Source organism: Siniperca chuatsi, linkage group LG17 (assembly GCF_020085105.1).
Source record: "Siniperca chuatsi isolate FFG_IHB_CAS linkage group LG17, ASM2008510v1, whole genome shotgun sequence".
NCBI classification, from domain to species: Eukaryota; Metazoa; Chordata; class Actinopteri; order Centrarchiformes; family Sinipercidae; genus Siniperca; species Siniperca chuatsi.
Genome location: NC_058058.1, coordinates 14,046,681 through 14,071,119, shown reverse-complemented (window position 1 = coordinate 14,071,119; position 24,439 = coordinate 14,046,681). Strand labels below are relative to the sequence as shown.

Genomic DNA, 24,439 nt, shown 5'->3' with positions numbered 1-24,439 from the left:
CTACAGGTGTAAGACCACATATACACACACACACATCATTCTCACCTCTCCATTGTGCAGCCGAGCCCCCACCAGCCCATTCATCACCACTGGCTGGTTGTCATTTTCATCCAGAACCTTCTCTGGTACCGGCGGAGGCAAGTCCTCCTCTGGTTCCTCCAGAGGCTTATGAGAAGGAACGCTGGCATTATCGAAGCGCCTTTTGGCCTCCATGTCAGCGCTGTGACGGCTCTTCTTATTCAGGTCGATGGAGGCGTACTCCACCCCTGTGCACAGGGGCCCCCGCTCAGGTGTGCAAGGGCTGAGGTGGCCGTTGAGAAGGGCAGGGGGATGATGGGGAGGTTCATCGGGGCTCAGCTGGATGGTACCGTTGGGGAGGCCGAGCTGTGTGGGGGGGTCTTTGAGTTCCTTGACCGTCTCGTACAGGGAGTCTTCGACACTGACGTCACGTGATGCCACCGCCATCTCCTTCACCACCTGGACATCAGATACATGCATTGGATTCTTTAATATCCATGTAAATGAGCAAAATACATTGCTTCTAAATGCTTAAATGCTTCTGTTTTCTAACTGTAAATTCAATCAATCCATCTGCCTCTTGTGGAAAATTCTTTATATTTTGACGCTGAGCCCAATCAATCAAACAATCAATCACGAGCCCAACCAATCAAAGCTTTAATATCCTGTAACAGCCACATGCAAACTCTCTGCAAGTAAACACGTGGTTCGGCTGTTGTGAGGTGACTTTAAACATTGACCTCATAGGTGCTGTCCCCCGAGGCTGGGGGTCCATCCCCAATAAGGCCGTTGTTGGGAGGAATGCTGGGTAGCTCGCGGCCCTGAGGACACTTGGAGGACCTGAGCTCTGATTGGCTGGATAGCATCTCTTCTGAAGGCTGGGGACTGGTGTCCTGTGTGTCCGTGAGGACTGGTGGAGCAAAGAACAAAAAAGAGAATCAGGGCAAGTAAAAAGCTTCTCATTTGGTGAATTTCAATGTGTTTTTTATGAGAATATTTTTAACACATTTTAGTACCCACCCAGCTAAAAATGACTAAGAACATTACATAGATATGGTCACAAAAAAAACCCAGCTGAGGTTTCAAATGAACCACTGCATAACACTAGCTGTTAAGCAAATGTTATTATCATGTAGCTGAATTATAAAAGTAAAGGGCAGCAGAAACATGCTGCACTCTAATTTCAGTATCATAGAGTTAAAACTGTTAATGAAGACATGATATGCTAAGCTAAAGCTAACTATCTTGGCTTACTTGTACCGCTGGTTAGAGGACCATTGTGAGAGCTGCTGACGGCCACATCAGTTGCTGGACTGTCTGCTGATTGGCTGATTGTCTCTCTCTCTGACACCTGCACAACAAAGGATAAGATGTTTGTCACTCCAGGGCTAAGCTGAGAGGCTGGCAGCTCAACTCGGGGCTGACAAAAATGAATCATTACTGCACATGCAACATCTACTCGTAGGTTTCAATTTCAATTACACGTCACACCAAAAAAAAAAAAGTTTAATTCCTAAAGAGAACAGAAATCAATCTGCACTTGTCAGCTTCACAGGGTGGATGACGTTCACACCTTGGTGCAGTCCAAAAGCCACTGTCAGCAGATTGTGCTGTGGAAAATTATTTTTCAGGATTTTGGGGAACTCTCATATTTGCAACACTGATTATAAGTTATGCATGCTTAATTACATGTAGTTTATTTCTACCCACCAACAAAAGACATCTAGAGATAGCTAACTATTTCTGTGAGTGTAAAAAACTGATTTATGCCTGAGGAAGATACAATGCTGTTTATTCTTATCTCAGTTGATTGTAATTGGGTTTATGACAGGCTGAGCTGATCTGACATCCTTCTTTTGATAAAAATTGGTCTAAAAACCTTGTATGGACATGGAGTTACTTTGGTTCATTAATAAGAGACACTGACACCAAGTCAAGAATAATAGCACAGTACAACCGAGGAGAGTAAAATGACAGGCATTAGTGGTGTCACATGAATACAAATGAAAACCATAGAAGATGATACTTTATGGATACCCACAGGGAAATCTGTTTCCCTATTTTACCTTCCCTCCTTCTACAGTAAAGTCGAAGCTACAGAACAACAACCCTGCAGCTGGCAGGGTCAGTCTTGCTCGAGGACATTTCAGCAGAGTAGATTTTTCTAACACTGAGTCTTTAAACCATGTCTTCCAGTTGAAGGCTGTATCCCTATTTGCTGCATCACGTGGAAAAATCAGCACCGAATCAGCTCTACAAGTGAGCAAACACTCAAATCCACACTCCAAATAACAGACTCATAACAGAAAAGAAACTACAAAAATTAACACAGCTTTTGCTGAGCACTTGCCGCATTGAGGCATGATTTATCAACATGCACTTTAAACATAAACTGTCTTGTTTCCCTAGGCAAAGATATCGCTCCGTCACTTACTATATATGTATTAACTGGTGCAAGTCAAGAGTCTCTTTGTTTAGGGTTGTTTTCCTTCTGTGTGAGCAGAAGGTTGTGTATTAGAAGCTCCACTACCCCACCTAGTGGTCAATTACTCTCATAACTATTGGTGTCTATGATGTAATCTTTAACTATTTTATGACCCAAATATCTCTTATGTTATTCTTTTGTCTTTTTTAGGAAATAGGTTAGTGTTCCAAAATGATTTATATCTTCGAAAAGTATGTGATCACACCTACCTGATAAACAAAACAATAAAATCACATCAACACTTTCTTTACTTTATCAGGATTCAAAATAGCTCACACAGTCCTTTTTTCTGGCTGGATCTCAGAAAAACATGAGTTGTAGTGTTTTAATAAGTCTAGATCCTGACTGAATGAAAGACAAATTTTAACAATAATGCTGAAAATTCTAACAAGGGAAACGTGGGAGGTGAGGGAAAGCATTCCTTCATTGTGTTCGGACGCGGCCGCAAGGAAGACTGATTGCGGGTGAGCCAGGAGAGCCAGTCCACTCATCTGCAAAGACAAACCCATTTAACCCATCAGGCTGTGACATGGTCCATCATTTAAATGGGCCCCTCCTGAAATAATTTGACCATCCCACAACTGCAGGTTACAATGAAGATATCCATCAAATGCAAAAGGCCTCTGAGGAATGTGCATGTGGGAGCATGTAGGCTGACACACACACATATACACACACACACACACACAAATCCCCAGAGAGAGTGACAGGATAAGAGCATAAGTGGATGTCACTTAGTCTGTGAAAGCTGGGCATTTTTCACACTTAAATGTTGCTTGGTTACTGAAGCATCAGTATTATGGGAATTGGAAATTACTATCTCTGCCCATGACATAATGTTTAAGAGGACACAGTGTCATTATGAGTAGTACATACCTAGAAAGGTCAACTCTATAAATAGTGAATATTCAGTTTTTTCATATTGTTGTGCCCTTTGTTTTACTGTATTCCTTAATTTAATTTAATTCTTTCTTTTCAGTGACTTCAGAAAAAAATATACACACTACAATATTATAATAACATGATATGAGAATAGCAGTCAGTGGAATTTCCCACATGTGCTCTCTTAGCAGGAGTAACCACATCCCCATCAGCGGCTGCAGACAATTTAGCTGGAGGCTGTCAATCAGCTGTGTGTAGGGAGGTTTTGTTTTGTGTATGTTTCTGTGTCAGTGTGATGGAAGTGGGTTAGAAGGCAAATGTCAGAGGGTGTGTGTGTGTGTGTGTCATAGGATATCAGGGTGGGGATGTGTGTGAGTGTGCATGTGTGTGTGTTATTCAGGAATGCATCCAATGTGGAAGCGGTTACACTGCCTGATTACAGACATGTAACTCACACACGTTGCGACTAATGAGGACTGTGTGTGAGTGTGTGTGCATGTGTTTTTGTGTGTCTTGGATGGATCTGAGTAAATATTTTTCCAGCATTTAGATTTAATTATTGATCTTTCACTGCTAGAATTGTTTCTTGAGTTTCCCAGAATGCCAAGATGTTATTGAACACTGACCTAATCTATCTTTAAAAAACATCTATGGTTACACATGACTGTTTGCATATGTGAAAGACTATGTAAGAGAGCAAAAGTGTATGTATGTGTTTATTTGTAAGTGTGAATTTTCACACACACGTAATTACTGATCTGCCAGACACACTGTGGCAAGCTGACTCAAAACACACAGCTGTTCCCCTCTGCATCTAATATCATATACTGTAGATAACACGCACACACTCACACACACACACAAATACATCAAAACCACAGGGAGCAAAACTTGAAACCTAATCACAATTTTTGAAATGAATTCTCAGGGACAGCTTCAAAGCTGCTTCAACATTTCTTCAAAATTTGCCTTTAATCTCCCTTAAAGTTTGACATTTGGGACATTTCATGGAGTCTCTGCTGGTTGCCTGGGAACCTCACAGCAACAAGACTCCAGGAAGTAACTGGGCCTGGCCAATAAATAGTCTAACGCATAACCCCCGATAAACCCACAAGCGTCGTTTTCACACTTCAGTTTTTGTATGGATTAAATAAACGAGAGCCAGGCTAGCCTTATGCTAAGCTAAGCTAACCAGCTGCTAGCTGTAGCTTCATATGTAGCTCCGCAAGAAAGCAATTAAGCATATTTCTCAAAAACAATTTCTTCAACATATGCAGTTCATGCATGTACTATTGCAAGAAAAACCCTGAAGTCCAACTCACTCCATTCATGAGGTTATCATGGTCTCCTGCTGGATGTCCATTGACTGCCTTCTTCTGCCTAGAAAGAGAGAGGAATGGAGCAATGAGAGAATAGAGGGGGGATAAAATGTGGATGATTACAGAGCACAGAGGACACCAGGCAGCCCTAATATTGCAACTTGTGCAAATGTACAGGGTGCAGGGCTGAGTGTTATTCATTGTTTTGGCTCTTGGCTTAAATTAAACAATAACTATGAGGTTAAAGTGCTGGTGCTTTCAGGCGTAAGGGTGTTCAAATCCACCCAGGTGGATTTTTAAACAAAATGTAATTAGGTTGGATGTCACAGGGTTGTCTCCTCGTTTCTTGCTTCCTCTCGCTGCTTTCTCTGTGATGATGAGAACAGCGATGTTGGTACTAACCTGTGTACTTTTCTGTATTATTATTAGTTTTATTCATTCATTCATTCATTCACTATTTTATTGACTGCGGTCTGTAAGCCAAATTGCCCCTTAGGGACACACAACTCTACTCCTGTTCACTTTCTTAGGTGAACAGGACTCATGGCTCTTTATGCTTTGTTTGTTGTATTAAAGCCATAATACCCCTGCAGACATTCTTTACTGTTACTCAGCAGAACTGTTCCTCATTGTTGCTGCACGTATTTTTACACCTGTATTACTGTCGCTAAGAATGCCCACACGTCAGACTTTCCTGGCATCTTCTAAATATGTGAGTGTTTCTTAGAACAACAACTCTAACAACAATCATATAGGTCAGTACAAGTACGTGTGTGTCTGTGTGTGACATGGTGCTCACCCCTGGCAGCTAGCACACAGCAGCAGCAGCACAGAGACCAGCAGCAGGGCAGTGAGAGTGCTGAGGGTGATGGCCAGGACCAGCTGCCCACTGCCCAGCCACGATGCCACCCCAGTAGCAGCTGCCGCCCCTGACCCGACGACACCCGCCTCTGGCCCCCACCACACTCCACTCAGCACCGGAGCCATGACGCATCACACTGTGGGTGGAGAAGACATCGGACAGGTAACAGCTGGGGAAACACAAGAATGATAAACACACACAAAACATTAGAGATTGAAAACCCACAAACGAAATGAAATAATTTACCAGCAATGATTTGTTTCTTCTTTGAACAGAGACACTAACAGCTTTGAGCAAACAGATCTTGTGGAAACCCCACATTATATTACCCTACGTGAGATTAAATATGCAGTGGAAGGATCTGCGTGTTTTCACTTTTTCAGCACATCCTAAATTATTATTGTTGGCTGCGGATAAGTACAACTTACTGAAAGATGCAATCACCCTAACTGTGCAAGCTGTGTTTTATTTGTCAATCAAACATGCTGAACTGACTTGATTTTGGGGCAGCTGCTTCATTGTAAGAAACAGCATTAATCATCTCCCGATTCTATTATGAAACAGTATTGAATCATAAAATGACAATTTCAATCTGACCATGCAGACAGTAAAAACTACACCTGCTATCTTGGTCATTTTACTCTAACGTTAAAATTCACTGATAAAGAACTAAAGGTTTAATAATAATGTCAAATCTGCTTTTAACCAGTAGCTCAACTGCATACTGTGCCCAGACATGGCCAGCAGGTGGCAGCACATAGCAGAGTCAGACTGCAGTGCAGACAGGGAGTCTGCTGCAGTGGCCCTCACACCAGAGCCTCAACAACTAGTGTCTGGGCTCTGCGTACAGCATAAGCAACCTCATCACGTCTCTGTCTAACAGCCAAAGTTGGGTTTCACTGAACTGATGGAACCCCTGATGTTATCATAGGTGATTTATGGCGCTGTGGGGTGTTGCGGGTGACTCACGGCAGGGGAGGGCGGTGGCAGGGATGAGCTTGTGTGCTACTCTGAGCCTCAGAAAACTCAACAAATAAATGTGGAGTGGAGGGTTTGTATTCCACTGTGTATGTGAGGACATTTGGCACCGCAGTGTATGATAGAGATGGAGGGCGGACAATGTGGAGCAGGAATGAAAATCAAAAACAGAAGGTGACATGTGGGATGATTGACAGGGAAAGACAGTGAGCAGGAATAAAAAACAAAATCACAGAAAGTCAGGAGTGTTTTCTTTCTGGTTATCTATCTATTTGGCCTCTTTTGCAAGCCTTTCTCCTTTCAATCAGCCGACGAGACAGCTGCAGCAGACCTGGCAAGATCGGGAGGCAGTGACAAATATATGTCAATCTATCTGTCTCTCCTTCTCTGGCGTGTGTGTGAGCCAAACTCCTGTCTGGAGCAAAGTGTATGTGCGTGCCTGTACAGAATGTGTGAAAAACTCCATTGTGTCTCTCTGCTCGCCTATGCTAATGTGACTGGGGAGTGTGGGATTTGGGGAAGTGCTCCTCGTCTTCTAGCTACGAGGAAGTTTTGTGGCCAATCAGACAGTGCTGCAGAAGCCAATTTTAACTTCTTCTTCAAAGGACACTGAGGAATTCCTGTTGTTGTCGAAACGCTGGTTGTGTTTTGCCGGGTGAAAAATACACCGGAAATCATATTGCTATGATTGTGAGTGGCTGGTGAGAGGCGAACACAACCTTACCTTGACACGTTGGATGATTAGTCAAGTCGGCCTCGCCTGGAAGAGAGCAGATAAAAAGGAGGGGGGGGGTTACTGCTTGGTGGAGGTAAAGCACTGAGCTGACTATTATCCTTGGAGGGTGGTGTGTGTGTGTGTGTGTGGATGCATGAACGTATCGTGTGTGAGTGGGAGAGCAGCGAGGGAATTCTGAGTATGTTTGTGTTTTTTAATACCCATATCAAATACATGTTGGACAACAGGCTGCATGCAACCTCACGCACACACACACACACACCCATACACACCTTCAGGCATGTGCAATGTCTTCAATACTCTCACATACACACACAATGTCCACTTTATTGACCAGTCTGCCCATGTAACTGAGAGGATAATAACCAGGTGACATCATCTCTGAATTGTATCATATAACACATGATATTTACTGTATTCTCAACACTGCTTAACATCATGGACACACATAATCCCTAAGTGGCTGTGTTTCAGTCTACAAACTTGCTGTCAGACCTCTGAATCATCCCTGCTACACCAGGGTTGTACATAAAGGTGAATACACACTCTTACTCTATGAAATTTTGACCATGATCCTCCGATTTTGTCTACACGTGGTCATAATGTTGTCAGGTCTTCCACCATTAACATGACTAACACCTGTTAAATTCCTTATTTGGTCTCGTCTGAGAGGCTTGTGTCCAGGTGTCACTATCTGCCACCGTGTGCCAGCTCGCGTGTGTCTCTGCTGGCACTTAAACCAGAATAATTACTGGCTGCCACAGCACTGTGTCACCATGGCAACATTCCCTTCTTCCCATCAGCGCTATTTATGGTGGTAGAGAGAAAAAAAAAAATCCACAGTAATGTTTTGAACACAACTCAAACTGTGGAGGTATATTAAGCTGCAGGTGGTGTGTGTGTTTAGGTGTGTTATTGGTTTTAGTGTGCATAGTTCTGTCTTTACACTTGTTTTTAGCTTAGCCTTTGTTGTACATCTACTGGATGGTAATGAAGATGATGAAGTCAAAGTAAAAGTTCAGGGTCAGCTACAAAACTTCAATATTAATATATTTATATATATAAAGCTTAGGGAACAACAAGCTGGACCTTGCTTTGAGACTTTTATGTCAAGACGCTATTTCCAAGGTCAGCAATGAACTCAAGATGTTGTGAATTTAGTTTAGCTGAGTTTAGTTTAGTTCATGTCAGTGGGGAAGTCATTTAATCAAAACATAACCACAACATGAGATTATTAATTTGAGCAGGCGAGAAAAAAAATCGAATCAATAAAAATACAGAGAAACTGGCATTGCTAAATTAAGAATTAAATAAGTTAGTTGTTGTTTCATTAAATCTCAAATGGGCAAATAAAATTACCTTGACATGTTGAAGCTGGAAAGATTATTTTTAATGATTCATTGAGGGATGCTCAGATCTGATTCTTTCTCTACCCTCCAAATACCGATACCTCGACTCGAGTTACGAGTACCAGTGTACCAATGCTCTCTTTTCCCTTATTATAAAAACTGTATACGATACTGAATAGTACTCATTGGGATCATTTTTATGTAAGGTAACCAGGGATCGTGGTCGTCAGTCATGGTCTGCCGTGACCGAATGAATGTGTGCAACTGCAAACGGAAACACATAATTTTATAATGGCATTGACAAGGAAACTGTACTTGATGTGAATCAGGTATGTCATGGCTGATACTGGTTCAAATTGGTGCATTCTTTAATTATTTATTATATAAACTGTCAAATACACTGCAAAAACTGTGTTAAATGTATAATGACATTAAAAAAAACTGTAAAGCATGTGAAACTGTAACCAGTAACAATAAACCTGATTTTGACATGATCAAAACCGGAACCAAACCCCTGACTGATCTATCAACTCATCGTTTTAGCAATAGCTTCAACAATGACCAGAAATAATAGCATTTTGTGCTACATGCCGCATACTTTGTTAACTTTGATTAATCATTTGGACAAAAAACATCTTAAGGTACCATAAAAGCAGATGGAATAACTAGATAGATTCTTCCTCTTACAAAAGTTGAACTCATAAGCAATAAAAGGCTGCCTTGCTCCATCCAATATACGCAGGGGTTTGCTCCAACAGCCTTACTTGGTCTGGCATGACCAGTAGCTTAATATGATGACTAATGTGTAAAAATTGCTGTCTCACTGGCATTACTAAGTCAGTTTATTAACTTTACGACTCTTCTCTACTTATGCTACTGTTATCCTACATTTTAGCATTTACCATTAGTCTTTAATTGCCACTTGGGGCCATAATGGCCGCTGTTGTAAATATGTAAATGCAATATTACATGGCCTCGCTTTCAAGTAGCGTTAAATTTGCCATCTGAGGCAGAGAGCTCCAGCACATTCCTTGCACTTGCAACCATCCCATTTCATTCTAGTAAAACCTGTCTCCTAATCTACTATGCCACATTTTATGTCATTAAAAAAATCTCAGTCTTAATTCAAATGGTATGCAGCACAAACACAGATCCAGCACTGGATAACATTGCTGACATATTTCCCTGCTGAGTAGAAAATATGTCTGGAGTAAACCATCCATTCCTCCCTCTGATACATGATAAATACCACCCATAAAAGTTCTCAGTATCTTTTTCACTGTGGAAAACTCCTCACAGGCCACCACCATGTGATACAAGACAGCGAGCCAAGGACTACAACTGTACTCTCTTATGTTGTCATTCTCTTTCTCCCAGCACTTTCAAGCTTTAATGAAAGAAAACAGAAGCCTTGGAAGAGAGAGACAATCAGTGTGGCTGTCTTCTGCTTCATGCCATAGAAAATAACTGACTGGAAACGGCATTTGAAAAGGAATGTGTTTTGGGAATTAAAGGCAAAAATCCTAAGTCTACCCTCACACAGCTGTACACACACACAAACTGAGACTAACCACAAGCCCCATCAAGGCATAACCTTCCATGCAAGAAACTAGAGCCAAGAAGCCAAGGAATCCAATCTGAGCCTTGCTGCTCTACAGGCAGAGACCCTACCTGACATTGCAGTGAAGCGTACCAGCCAGGCAGAGCCTTGTGTGTGTGTGTGTGTGTATGTGTGTGTGTGTGTGTGTGGGAGTTTCATCTGTTGGACAAGCTGTTGGATAGCAGCAAAAGACGGAGGGAGAAAGAGAGAATTAACATCCACAGGCAGAGCAGTGCTTCACTTTCTGCGGATGCCTTTGTGGCTCTGTGACACCTCCCTCTGCAGGGTCCTCTGGGTGCACACAGACGGGGAAGGTTTACAGCTGGATGGCTGCTGAGAAATGAGCCCCAGGAAGCTTCTCACTGGAGAGCCAGAGGCATTTCCACAATAATAAATAATCCAGTTTTTAGGGGAGAAAAAGTCTCAACTTTCTTTAAACAGTCATACCAGTGTGGAGCACTGCAGGAAGCTCAAAGTAACATTTCTAAAATTAAAAAAGCAAGTTAGGAGAGAAGAAAGTGATGACTGGAGTTTATTCCAAACAATGAGAATTTTTGCTTCGTTTGCATAGACTCTTTTTTATGCACCGTTTGGGGAAATGAACCAGAAGTTATTGTTACAAAAGCATTGTATGCAAAAGCACTTTCTTGTCTAATTTTTTGCGATCTTTCTGGGCAGCAAAAATATGAATACATGCATACACACAATGCACATTTAGTGGTACACACACGATACCAATGACACTACACTTTGTAGTTCTGCAGAGACTAAGCACAACCCAAAGACCTTATGCTCATGAACAACAACACAGTGTGTGCAGGGTGTGTACCACATGTCAAATAAAACTTTCCCATCGAAACATAAAAAGAACTTCTTCAAATCAAAGCTTCCTCTAAAGACCTCCATCTCTCCCTGTCATCTCCGTTTCTCACTCCCAGCGTGCATTATCGTGCCCCAGTATTGTTAGCTAGCTAGTGTTTGTGAGAGGGGGAGTGCCTCCTTTGTCGACATTATAATATTACCAGGGTGATGTGGGCATGGCTAGGGTTAATCAATGAACTGCCAATCAGCGCAAGTGGTGTGTGCATACATACACACAAGTGCATACACAAAAGCATAAAAACAATATGACATTTCTAAACATATAAATGGATACATATGTTTATACACAAAATACATATTCAAATTAAATGCACAAATAGTTCTTTTCATTGGTCATAAAAACAGAAAAACAATGAACATGGATGCACAACATAATATACACACCACTGATCATCATGTGTCCTGACCAGAGGGCCATTTGGATGGTGGGGGTGGGAGAAATGGGGGAGGGGAGAAGAAGGATAGTGGACTGCTGCCAAGAGCGGAGAGAACGGAAGATAAAGAAAGAAGGGGGTTGTCACCGAGGTGTACAGAAACCATAATGCCACTGACAGAAACAGAATCTGAAGAAGAAGAGAGAGGACAACTCTAAAACAAGACATAAAAAAATAAAGAGAGAAAGAAGTGGTAGAAGAAGGTAACATGCATACATAGTACACAAACCCACCCCCAGGGAGGGTTGATGAAATACAACTCCCCACAGGCTGCAGTGCAACAGGGACCCTGCCCTGACTGAGACAATGCAATTAATTACACACACACACACACACACACACACACACACACACACACTCACACACACATGCACAGCCATATCTGTTGAATAAAATGCATATAATGCAATACAAATAAAGAAAGCTACAAGTGTCAGTTCATAAATGAGAAGCCAGAGGGTGAGTCATTGTATATTCAACGCTAGTCTTGCACTGTCTAGTTTACTAATCACTGTCCATCTCTGCATGTGTGCCTATGTGTGTGCCTGCGAGCTTGTACAACCATGAAAACAGGTGCTTCTGATCAAGGGACATAATTCGTGTTGCCACGGCAACGCCGCCCATCCTAAGGGGTTAATGGTTTTAGCATGAGAAATTGATCTATCCTCCCTAAATGGGGAAATTGAAACTGCATAATTTAGCAAGGCTCCCCCCATTTTCTCCCTCCCCTCTCTGCCTCTCATATTACAGATATGTGTGTTATATCTTTATCCATACACAGGACTGCGTTCCTCTCTCTCGCAAGATACAGTAGCTATATCTGCTAGCGGCAGCATTTATATCAATCTCCCACTGGCGATGTATAAGCAAAATATGAAGCATTTTCCCCCGAGCAGATAAACGCTTCACTCCCTGAAACTGTTCACGATTGAAAGAGATTCAAAGAGACACAGCAGCCATGCAACCAAGCATCTTATCTTTCATTCATTCAAGTTTCACAGAACATTTGCATGTTAGTTCTTGCTTTTTCATTTTCTCTGTATGCGTATTGTACCACAATGAAAACATATTGCAAAAGATGAACTATATCCTCCACTTGTTGTCCTTCACAACCACATTTGACATGACGGCAGCATGGTCTAGTGGTTAACCGGAAAATCTAGTTTCAAGAATTCACCCTCATCGTCTCTTCTCTTGAATCCCTCCCAGCTGCAAGACCACAAAAACAGCATCATGTGTCATATGTATTCACCATAAATGACAAAGCTCCCCTCTCCTTACGCATTTCTGTGTCCTGCTGTGACCTTACACTCCACAAAGGCTCTGTGTATATGTGCAGGGTTTGTGTAAACCTGTGTGTGTGTGCCTGTAAAATCTGCCTCTAGTTAATGTCACACAGCCCCATGGGAAAGAAACATTTCCTGTCTTCCTCTCCCGGTTTTTGAGGACACTGATGACCATGAAGTCTTCGGAGGCCTGCAGATGTTTTTGCCCACAGAGACACTACTGAACCAGAAACTACTGTATTCTAATTGGATGAACACAAAGCTGCAACTCAATTGAGGCTGGATTGTGGTTGTATAATGTTAAGCTCTGAATTTCAGAGTATTTTTGTGACAAATAGAGGATGGTAACCTCACTTTAAAAACAAAAAAGCTTATATTTGGGACATAAATTATACTATTGTTCAGCATAATTCACATTTTGTCTTAAATTCTCCAATTTCTTGCATCTCTGGTAGCCTTTTTTCCCTACTTTATCTACCCTATTATCATCTTTTTTGCCAATGCCTGGGGCCATTGCTTTGCATTTAAATCATTTGGACTTGATTCTGTGAGCGTCTGTTCAACTCAGCTCAACAGTGTGTAACTGTGTGAAGTGCTAACACACTCTTAAAGCCTTTCAATTTCAGTTCCACTTTTTTCTTGCCTTCTTTCGTCCTCCAGATGAACAGCTTTCTCAGGCTCGCGTAGTTGTGTCTTTCTCATACATGATCATTTCATTTTCAACTCTACTTCACACTCTCCATCCGCTCCTCGAAAAGGGGAAGTGTACAGTATTGTCAGCGTTAAGAACTTCACCCATCAGTAAAAACATGACTGTCTGAAACTCCCAAAACCACCACTGCCCTCTGATCATGATAAACAAAATTTTTTCTGGAACAATGTTAACGCTCGTGTTTTTGCCATGCTGCTTAGCAAGCAAACATTGGTTAAATGTTCATTTAATGAACTGAGCTAAATTCTACACAAGCCATTTTTGTTCTCCACGTCCTGACAAAGCACTTTTATTCCACTCGCTCCAGTGAAAAATGGCTTCTGTCATTGTCTCAAATTAATTAGCTTTCTGACAACGTTGCCGCTCAGCTAATAATACAATTCTAAAACAAAACCGACTTCAGTAATTGTGCAGCGGAGCAATTTTCTGTGATTAAACAAACCAGCCAGGCGTATCATCCAAATATGTAAATGGGAGAGCGGAGCATGAAAAAAAGAGATGGATTGTTGTAATGATTTCATGGATTGTCACTCACATTGTAAGTGACCTTCTGTGCAAACACTAATGGGGTTGAACTGTTGAACTCTGGGAATTTGAGGACGAAGAGCATGGACAGGACTGCAAAGTGAGGTTGCTAACAAAGGGTGTCTGTCTGTCCATGTGTGAGCGTGTGTGTCTTGTTTGTCATTCTGACTAACAGACCTTTAACTGCACTCATACAAACAGATACACCACATACAGTACACACACATACCTCTGGTTAGGAAATGCTAGATTTATTCAGCGCTGAACAACTGCATGCATAAAATGTCTCCATCATTGTCACCTTCAGATGAAGATTAGCATTCGAGTGAATGAAGAGTAGATACGACCACATCATTATTCAGTGGCACTGGCCTTTATGTGTTGAATAGCCGCCAAGATAAAGGGATTATCAGGCTGGATGGGATAGGATGAAGGATGTTGTGTGTGTCTAAGTGTATGTGTGTGTGAGGTAATTCATTCTAAAAGCTGCTAATGAGATGCAACAGATGCTTGGAGACGCACAATCTCATTCTCGCTCTTGCAAATACACCTGGACAACGTACACTTTTCCCTATCAAAGATGCATTAACAAGCAGCAATATAATTCTTTCTTCTTCTAGCAGACACACCCCAAAGCTGTGGAAGCTGCACACCATCGCCGCTGCTCTGAAAACTGCCACGCAGCACTTCATTTATCTCCTCCTGTGACACCAGCCTTCTGGACAAAAGGCACAGGGCAATAGGGGGAATTAATAGAAGGTGTGTGTCTGTATGCGTGTGTGTTTGTGTGAGCAGATGAAATGGAAATGTGATTCGTCTTTACAAGGTTCTAACCACAGCAGGGGTGGGTTTATTAGACGACCCAGACGGGGCAAGTGGCAGGGGGTCGACCCTTTCAACTCTCTGAAACGTTGGACTATAACACATTGTGGCTGTGCTTGAGAGGGAACACAAGTCTGGTTTACTAATGTGTGTGTGTGTGTGTGTGTGTGTGTGTGTGTGTGTGTGTGTGTGTGTGTGTGTGTGTGTGCCTGCATATTTGAGGAGAGGTTAAGGAGCAGAGAAGAGGGAGGATGGGAAAGAGTTAGGAATGAAAAAGTGAAGGAGTGGAAGGAGGCTGAGGCGTGCTTCTGTCCTTTCAGTGCGAGCCATTTTTCAGACATACTTCTACTGGCTGGAATTGTTTAACATCACTCACACACACACACACACACACACACACACACACACACACACACACGATGTACCTCTCCCTTGTCTTCCACCTCACATAAACCAGTCTTCCCTGTCCTCTGTTGTATCATTTCTACAATTTGTATCTTTGTTCTTGTCCTTCCTCTCATTGTCTCTGTCTAATCTGTTGGTCTTTTCTCTCTCCACCTATCTCTCCTTCTCCTTATGCCCTCAACCTCTCATCTCTCCTCTCCCTCTGTCCCTCCAGAGCCATGTCCCTCTCCAGACCATAGCATATTCAACACGTCTGCTAGCCCATAAAGATATGGTAAAATATGGAAGCCTGAAGGGACTCAAAGGGCATATCTACAATCAGAAACAGAAGCTGGGGGTGGGGTGGACGGTTGGGGTGGCCGTGGGGGGTTACAGCCAAACATACATGGCAACCTTTATAAGAACTAGGAGGAGGGGGAGGATGCTGCAAGACATTGCAACCCTCAGACAGCAATCTTCAGATTTCTGGTTAAATCCAACCAGTGCACGCCTGAGCAACTCTGGAAGATTGTACGGGGGGGAGATACGGCTCTGCCTCCACCTTTTTCACAATTCCATTTGATTTTCTCATTTCACAACCCAAAGCTTATTCCATATTTCATGGCGGTAAGTTCAGTGAAGAAGAGGCACTCCAGGCCAGAGATGAGGAGTCAAAACCACCAGCAAATCTGGAGAGGATGTGCAAAATTTTTGTTTTTGTTCCTATTTTAAAAGGAAAAGTAGTATTTTGGGAAATACGCTTATTTGCTTTTTTAGTTAGAGGAGAAGATAGAAGATTGATACCACTCTTAAGTCTGTGCAGTAAATATGATGCTACAGCCAGCAGCTGGTTATGTTAGCTTAGCATAAAGACTGGAAACAGGGGGAAACAGTTCGCTTGGCTCTGTCCAAAGTTGACAAAATCCAGCTATCAAACGCGGCACACTCTTCAGCTTTAAGATATATTTTGTGTTTGACCAGGCGTTTCCTCAGATTAGACGTGTTGCCCTGGCCTGCTTTGCATTCCGCATTACAGCAAGTGTTGTCTGCATTGAGTTTTGCAAGGTGTAAACCACACTTGCGACCGCTTTCAGCTCGCCATTGCAACTTGAACAAGCTGCAGGGGTGACGTAGTCTCGCTCTCTCACGCAGATCCTTACAAGTAGAGTTTGGTACCCAACCCCAACAGTTAACCTCCTTCCACGTATGCATGAGATTACCAGGTGGGGCCTCCAGGAAGTCACTGCACCCAGCAAAGAAATAGTCTGGTACATGTACCTGTAAAACCACAATGTGTCATTTTTACACTTTGTTTTTGTATGAATTAAACAAACGAGATCAAACGTGTTAACTAGTGAGCTTTAGAGGTGCTGGTAGGCAGATTTTGTTATCTTCAGACAGAGCCAAGCTAGTGTGTAGGCAGTGTTTGTGCTAAGCTAAGCTAACCGACAGCTGGTGGTAGCTTCATATTTACCGTACAGACATAAGAGTGGTATCAATCTTCTCATCTAACTCTCAGCAAGAAAGCAAATAATTTCTCAAAATGTCAAACTTCTTTAAGCTGCCAATATTTCTAACAAGCTTGTTACAGTACAGTGCATTACAGCTAACAGTCAAAGTAGACAGTTTTACCCACTATTTACCACTACTATCACCTGTTGTTGGTCAGTGAAGACACCAAATATAGTTATGAACTGCAGATGTTTCTTTACAACCACAACTGTAGCCCAAAACTGCATAATCACTTCCTTTTTCTAGAAACTGCTTGCTATATCCACAGCCACATGAACTAGAGGGCCAAATCATGTATAATAAATATATAACATGGTAGAATATTTATTTACAAAGTGGCGGTGGCTGCTACAGCCCTTCTCACATCAGTTAATGGGGGCGGCTCAGTGTGTCCCGAGGGAGAGCTGAAAACCAAATGAACCAACTGAATGTGCATCAGAGCAACACACAGAAGCCTGCTGGTGGCGGAAAATCTGCTGTCAGTCACACACACATATACAAATTTATTTACACACACACACACACACACACACACATGCACACTCGGAATTTAGACACAAAAATACAGCGAGAAACGGACATACACACACATACACACACAAAGAGCCATCTGAATAGAGATGAACCAATTAGCCGGCGACAGACATCAGCATGACAGAGAGAGATGGAGGGAGAAAGAAGGAGTGAGCCAAGTGAAAGAATACATTAAAGAATTCAGGCAGCAGTCTGAGAGGAAAATGCAACTGAGACACCTTCACACTCTCAAGGAAACTGAGGTGGCCAGAGGCAAATCCATTCTGACACAGTGGGTGGATAATGTGGCAAGATGTGTGGAGACAGTGGGACAGACAGGGGTGACATTCACTGATATTATTCACAGAGTGACACTGAGGAGAAGTAAGTGGAATACTCTCATAACATGAACAGTGCTGATCAACTGTATATACAGTACAAATTTAAAGGAAAAACCATCAGATTCTTTGTAAGGTTTCGCAAGGTTTCAGAACAGCTTCAGTGCTCTTCGGCATATATCCTTGAAGTCCATTCAGGACATGGTCAAACCATACACCCTAGTCCGTCAACTACGGTCTGCTATTGCCAATCAGCTTGCTACTCCCTCACTATGAGGGGGGCTCAGCTACCGCTCAACAAAATCACGACTGTTTGCTGTCCTGGCTCCACAATGGTTCGCCATTGACATCAGGACAGCAGAAACTCTACACTACTACTCTCTTCCGTTGCAGACTGAAAAGTCATCTGTTCAGACTGCACCTTGGCCTATATATAAAAAAAACTCTTTCTCTATCTCTTATTGTTTCTAAATGTAGCACTTGAGGCAGTTCAGCATATTTGATGAAGTTGATGACTTGCAATTTTTGGGTTGTATCCACATGGTTGAATGCACTTATTGTAAGTCGCTTTGGATAAAAGCGTCAGCTAAATAAATGTAATGTAATGTAATATATGCACAGGTCAGTCATTCAGTTGGCTGACCACGGTCAGCTCAGACACTAGAAAAAAATCAACAAGTTATTTTAGCTAGCTACAACATGCAAGCATTAACTGTCCTACCAAGAAAAACGTTTGCATCAGTCGTTGCAGCAAATGCACCAAAAATTACATGTTTACATTGAAGTGACAAAAGCCCTAGAAGTTATGACTGTTGTCCGTGAGGTGCAATGGAGGAAATAGTGGGATGAGCCACAAAGTCTACAAAGAGAGTAGGTCGGGTGGATGGATGGGACAACAAAACATCAATCTTTGATGCAGGAGACCGATATTTGTTTCCCGTTTTCTACTAATGGTCAACATTGGCTCCTTTTAACCATGACCACTATCGTTCCCAAACCTTCAAAATGTGGTTATTATTGTAACCATGACAACAAAGGTCCCATAGCCTTAATGAAGTAGTTACTTCAACCCAAACCACGCGGTGTGTTCCTAACCCTAACCAAGTCGTTTCTGTTACTACACCTAACCAAACCTTAACCACAGCGGTGTAAGATCAGAAAAGGACAAATTATGTCCTGCTTATAAAAAAACGCTTATATGTGTTAGTCTGAAGGGCAATTACAAACAACACACTTGGTCGTTTAATCTGGAGGTTGGTTCGCTGGTTTCTCCACTCATTAATTTTGCCTCGTTATCAAGAGCCATTACATTACAGTTTTTGTAAATTACCTCTTAATGCTCCTGAATGCAAACTCATATTAGACCATTAGCAAAGCCCTGGACACTTAACACACTGTGCACAACACACACACTCCCAACTGCTCTGACCCCTTGAGTGCTCCTGATGGTGACTTTTCCTACTGGGTGAAATGTGTAATGCAACATATGAGATCGTATTATAGCAATAATGACTTGTCTCTATGGCTTGGTTACTTAAGAACTTCCTGACAGTCTATCAGCGTCATATCAATTATTGTGAGTTCGGCTATCAGAGCAGACAGGATGTTGCTTGGTGTAGATGGCAAGGATTTCTCAAAAGAGGAAGTCTTAAGGAAGAATTAAAAGAACACAGACATGGTGGTCTTTAAATAGATGCTGAGTGAAGTAAGCCACCTCTTGATCTTTGTAACATGTCATCCTCTCTATCAGCTGTCCTTCCAGTTTTTCTCTGCTGTTTACTATCCGACAAAACATAAATATAATGAAAATAATCTTTTAAAAAGTGCACAAACCTCAGCTCGACCTTGTGTGATTGTTGCTTCTGAAGATTAAGGGGAGATAGAAAAGGCAACCAGTTTACCGTCAGCTGACACAGCAAGTAGCATGAAATCATCTCTGTGTGTGAGATAAGAGATTGCAGATTTTGTCCTAAGCTGCTTGGGCACAAAAATAACATCTGCAATCCCCTCACTTCCTACAACAAAGTTGTTGTGTAAGATTTCCTAGAAATACACAACAAAGTGTGGAAACTTTAATTTGAAAATGCACACAGTGGACACTTTAATGTACATTATGATGCATTTAGGTGTATTCCCTATACATTAGCATTGCATTCACACTTTCAACTCCAACAGGAGTCCATTCACGGTTAAAGAGTCCATCCGGATGTGTGTGTTTGTGAGGGAGTGAAGTTTGACCAGTGGTAAGCTTTGGTGTGGGGACATTTGTCAATTGTATTCCAGTGAGAAGTCTAAAAATATCCTAACACACTCACACACACGCAAAATAAGCTAGGGAACAGAGGATAGAGAGCGGGATTCCCGTGAGGAATCAGTGGAATGTAAACAGGCCACCCACACACATAAAATCATACACACACATTCACGAGTGCTTCATCAGAGGCTGTGAGATGACGGCCTCATCTGGAAAAAGATGCCCCAGAGAACAGTGCAGTTTGTTGGGATTGTCCTCTTGGTTTACCCCTTCTGTCCTCGCACTGTCCTCCAAAACACCCAAATGAGAGGCTACAGGATTGCAGCTGCATGCTGGGAAATGTGTCGACCTTGTACTAAATACCCTGTGTACAAAAACTTACAGAATTGTGGGTAAAATGCTGCAGCTGCATTCAGCCACACTGAAGACATTAGCGTTTAGGTGTTTAAAGCTAAACCAGGGGTACTAAGATTTAATGAAAAAGTCAGACAGTATTATTCTTATTATCCCTCACCTTAGTAATACAGCTTGCCTGTGGCACACACACACATACACATACACTTACATGTGTGTGTGCTCAGACACATCATCCAGTGGCAGTTCACCGTCCCTAAGATGCATGGCTGCTTTTAGACGACTATAATCAATTAAACTTGTAGCAAAACTTTGGGGTAGTGTGGTGTTCAGGGGCATGAATTTGAGATGGGGCTTTTAATAATGCACACTGAGTTGCCAAACCCCTGCTGTCTTAAACACTTTCTCGACCATATGACACCATTGTTGTGTTATTAGGCCTATGGCCCACATAACCAGCTGCTCTAGAAATGACTTTCTGGGTCGCTGGGGGATTACTGTAAGGCTAACACTGCAGCACACAGTCCTGGGGGCCACAAATGGGTCAAACACTGCCTCATTTCAAAAGCAGCACATACAATGAAACACCAAGAAGTAACCTTGAGAGCTCGTTCCTTAGAGATCAGAAATCCACAAGAGGACTCTTTGCATTTAATTAGTAGGAACAAGTCTAGACAAACGAAAGTAAACAGCAGCTAATTTCCTCTGTTTTGGCTTCTGCTGGCTTTTTCCTGTGGTTAGTCTTGTCGCTTAGCTTAGCAGAGTTAGCCTTCCTTCTGCTTATGGCTACCACAGCTATTGTTCTGTTGACAGGCCAATAATAAACAGCTTGCTGCACCCAAAGTTTCTGTGGCTAAACTAGCCACAAATGGTGCAAACAAAGGCCCATAGGAGTTTGAAGTTTTCTGCCTCTGAAAGGGTGGATTCCCATTTTTTAAAGATGGAGATTCTTTCTTTAGCAGGGAGTGAAATTGTGTGCATTTCAGCTTTCAAGTCCTTTTATAGATTTAATTCTTTTTTTGCGAAATAGGCCATGATGAGGCTGACACATTTGCCTAGAAAAAAACTCTTGTAATATAAAGTTATTGAGCTGAGATCTCTAGCTGATGTTTTACATATGTACACAGTCCTAACTGAACACAGAAGTGCTTGTTATTCACCTCAGAGATTCCTATGAATAATTGATCAATGCGTGGAGCTGTTGATCCATATGATGATACAATAATGAGCTCCATGATCCTGGGATTTGTTGAGTAGAGCTTCACAGCTTCAGGGGGAATATAGATTTTATTGGTTGTACAGTTAGCAAAGACAGGATGTGCAAAAAGGTGTGATATGTGACATATGCTACAACCTGGACTCAAACCCACAAATTTTGTTATTATAAAATTATGCAAAATTAGTGCATTGAACCACAAAGAGGAACTGCTGACAGTGCAGCAAGGCTTATAATCTTTCAGTATTTGAATGCAGCGTCATGGTCCTAAAATGACAGGGAGATCGATTTGGACATGTCTATGTGGCATTTGAAGGCAGTTTTTCAGTGTCTGTCCATCCAGGTTTTTTTCAAACAACTAGTGCTGAAATGATGAGTCCACTGACAAAACGATCAATGACACTTTCTCTGTCAAAGACTTTTTATGGCATAGTTTTGATATTAGAGAGTGACAAGAAATATTGGTTGTGAGTTGACGTTTGCGGGTGATCAGGTCAAGTCCTACTAGTATATCATATAGTTACATGCAGAGCTGAAATGATTGGTCGATTAGTCGATTGACAGCTGATTAATCATTTAACTCTATTTTTTAAGCAGAAATTTCAAAGATTCACTGGTTCCAGCTTCTCATATGTATTTGTTCTGGTTTTTATTGCCGTTTGATCGAGAAAATAACTGTCAAATTGCCCAATAACGAATTTTTGATGTCGATGTTTTTGAAATTTTTGTTGCAGCCCTAGTGTAACATAATGCTTGGTAGGACGCATGACACCCTAATCATTAAACCTTTCAATTATGGATGACTTTTTAAATCAAGTAAAAATGCTATGTATGCAAACATTTGTTGAAAACAGCTCCTCAAATGTGAGGGTTTGCTTTTCTATGCCTAATATCATCATGTACTGACTACCATTTCACTGTCAGACAAAATATGCTATTTTAATCACTTTTGGCTTGTGATGACTTATGGTGAACATCTGTCATTATGTTTGACCCTACATAGACTAAATTATTAATAAATTAATTATAGAAATCAATAGATTAATAAATAATTAAGTTAGTTGGGGCCCTACAAACAACAGTGCAGTCTATTAAAATCCAGAATGCACAATCAAAGTGAATCCATGACTTTGACTGAAAGACTCCAAGTAGTTGTAATACTGCAGGATATTAAAGTTCTCTCTAGTCAGCTGTGAATGAATTCTGAATTGTGTGAGTATTTGCTCCATCCACAACTGATTTATGCCATCATGTGAGAGTCAGTATGTTAGCACACATCTGTGCGAGAGTGTGTGTGTTGTATGACAAACACCCGGGGATCAAGAAAAGCCTGTTAACATCCCTCCTGATGTTCAGAGGTCGAACACCCTGCCCAGGTCTTGTTATCGCTCGGCAGGCCGTGTCGCACCAAAAGCCGCATGTCCCAATAATCGGCTGTAAAAATGACCTCAGAGACACACCAAAATGTGTCATTACAGGGTTAGTTGTAACTCCTTTTTAAAAGGTGTTACAACCATCCCCGCCCCTGTCAAGCATTGTTTAGCTAGCTGTAGCAGTAATCTAATCTCTCTATTCTAATACAAGTTATATAATTCTAACACCAAAAGTATCAGTACTAAACAAAATATAGACTTGGTGCAAAAAATTACTTTCTTACCTGAAAATCAGTGTTTTGGCTGTACTTCTTCACACAGCTATGAAATTTCACATGCAAGGTCAGGAAGGAAGTGGTAATACATGACATTGATCACATAACCCTTAGGTAATCCCTTCTTGGTGAAAGTGGTGCTGTTACAACCATCCCCAGCGTCTTGGCCACTATTGGGTTTGTCCTATGATGCTGGGACGAAATCAGGCCCCTCAGAGCCTCCTTGATATGTTCTGTGGCTGAATATATGTGTGTAAGAACAAATACTGGGTCCTATAGATGCGCCTCCTGTCAACAGTGTTATGAATTTAAGTTTGGACGAACCCTAAACCACTGGGATGTCTCGCCGGGTATGAGCGCATGAGATGACACATTCACACAAAGAAAACACAGACATATTACATTATCCTCAATGATTAGCTGGCTTTGTACATCACTGGAGTTTGTCTGGGGTGTGTGTGTTTATGAGCGTGTGTGTGTGTGGGTTTGGCCTTATGACAAGTTAATGCAACAACTCACATTCTGCAATCATGTTCAAGTGTCACTGAGATTGAAAAGAGCAGAATGGATGGTCGTGAGAGTTAGACATCACAGTCAATATCTACTATAGCGTTGAAATAATCCTATAATAATTCCTTAGCAACGTACAGCAATCCTATAGTTATTATAAGCTAGAAACATGTGTCTACCATTCATATGCTTTCATTCCATTATTTGTCACTTACATGCTGTAAACCAAGCAGTTTAAGGGAACAATATCTGGTAGGCTTATGTAAAGTAAATCATCTATTAAACCCCATTGTCACCCTTCTTTGCAGAGCTCAACTGAGAAATGGCTCCTACCCTATTCATCATTTAAAAAAACAAACATTTAAAACATGGCTGTGATTTGAAGTATACTAAATCTTTTTTTTTACATGCCTGTATTCATTTGGTGTGACATGGCTTCATGTCAATGTGTGCATTTGCAGGAAGTCACAGGTAGACTGTGACTAAAGCAGCACCAGCTGCTGTGAATGCCACAGTAGCGAATCACTGGCAGCAACTGAGCGATGAACATACAGTACACACAGTCTCACTCTCTCTCTCTCTCTCTCTCTCTCTCTCTCTCTCTCTCACACACACACACACACACACACACACACACACACACACACACACACACACACAATGTAGAGGGAAAGTTGTGTGTGTGTGTGTGTGTGTGTGTGGGTCCTCCTGCTCATTTGTTGTAATTCTCCCATAATCCTTTACTTTACGAAATGACACAGCTGCCAGACATATCCTCTTTGCTGGCGCCTAAAACCCCCACTCCTTTCCTCTCTCTCTC

At 41.8% G+C, this 24,439-nt stretch overlaps 1 protein-coding gene across 4 annotated transcripts in view; it reads right to left on the bottom strand.

Annotated features, from left to right (window-relative positions):
* Nucleotides 1–24,439, bottom strand: part of pag1 (phosphoprotein membrane anchor with glycosphingolipid microdomains 1) — a 52,753-nt gene that overhangs the window by 7,850 nt on the left and 20,464 nt on the right. For 2 of the 4 annotated variants that reach the window (XM_044170714.1, XM_044170712.1), the window contains exons 2-7: nt 7,269–7,304; nt 5,504–5,735; nt 4,708–4,765; nt 1,273–1,369; nt 759–928; nt 46–477 (exon numbers count right to left, since the gene is read on the bottom strand). In XM_044170714.1, coding sequence (XP_044026649.1) covers nt 46–477; nt 759–928; nt 1,273–1,369; nt 4,708–4,765; nt 5,504–5,691 — 945 coding nt within the window. In that variant the 5' untranslated portion in view covers nt 5,692–5,735; nt 7,269–7,304. The remainder of the gene's footprint in view (nt 1–45; nt 478–758; nt 929–1,272; nt 1,370–4,707; nt 4,766–5,503; nt 5,736–7,268; nt 7,305–24,439) is intronic. The other 2 variants (XM_044170715.1, XM_044170713.1) reach the window with 2 other exon arrangements.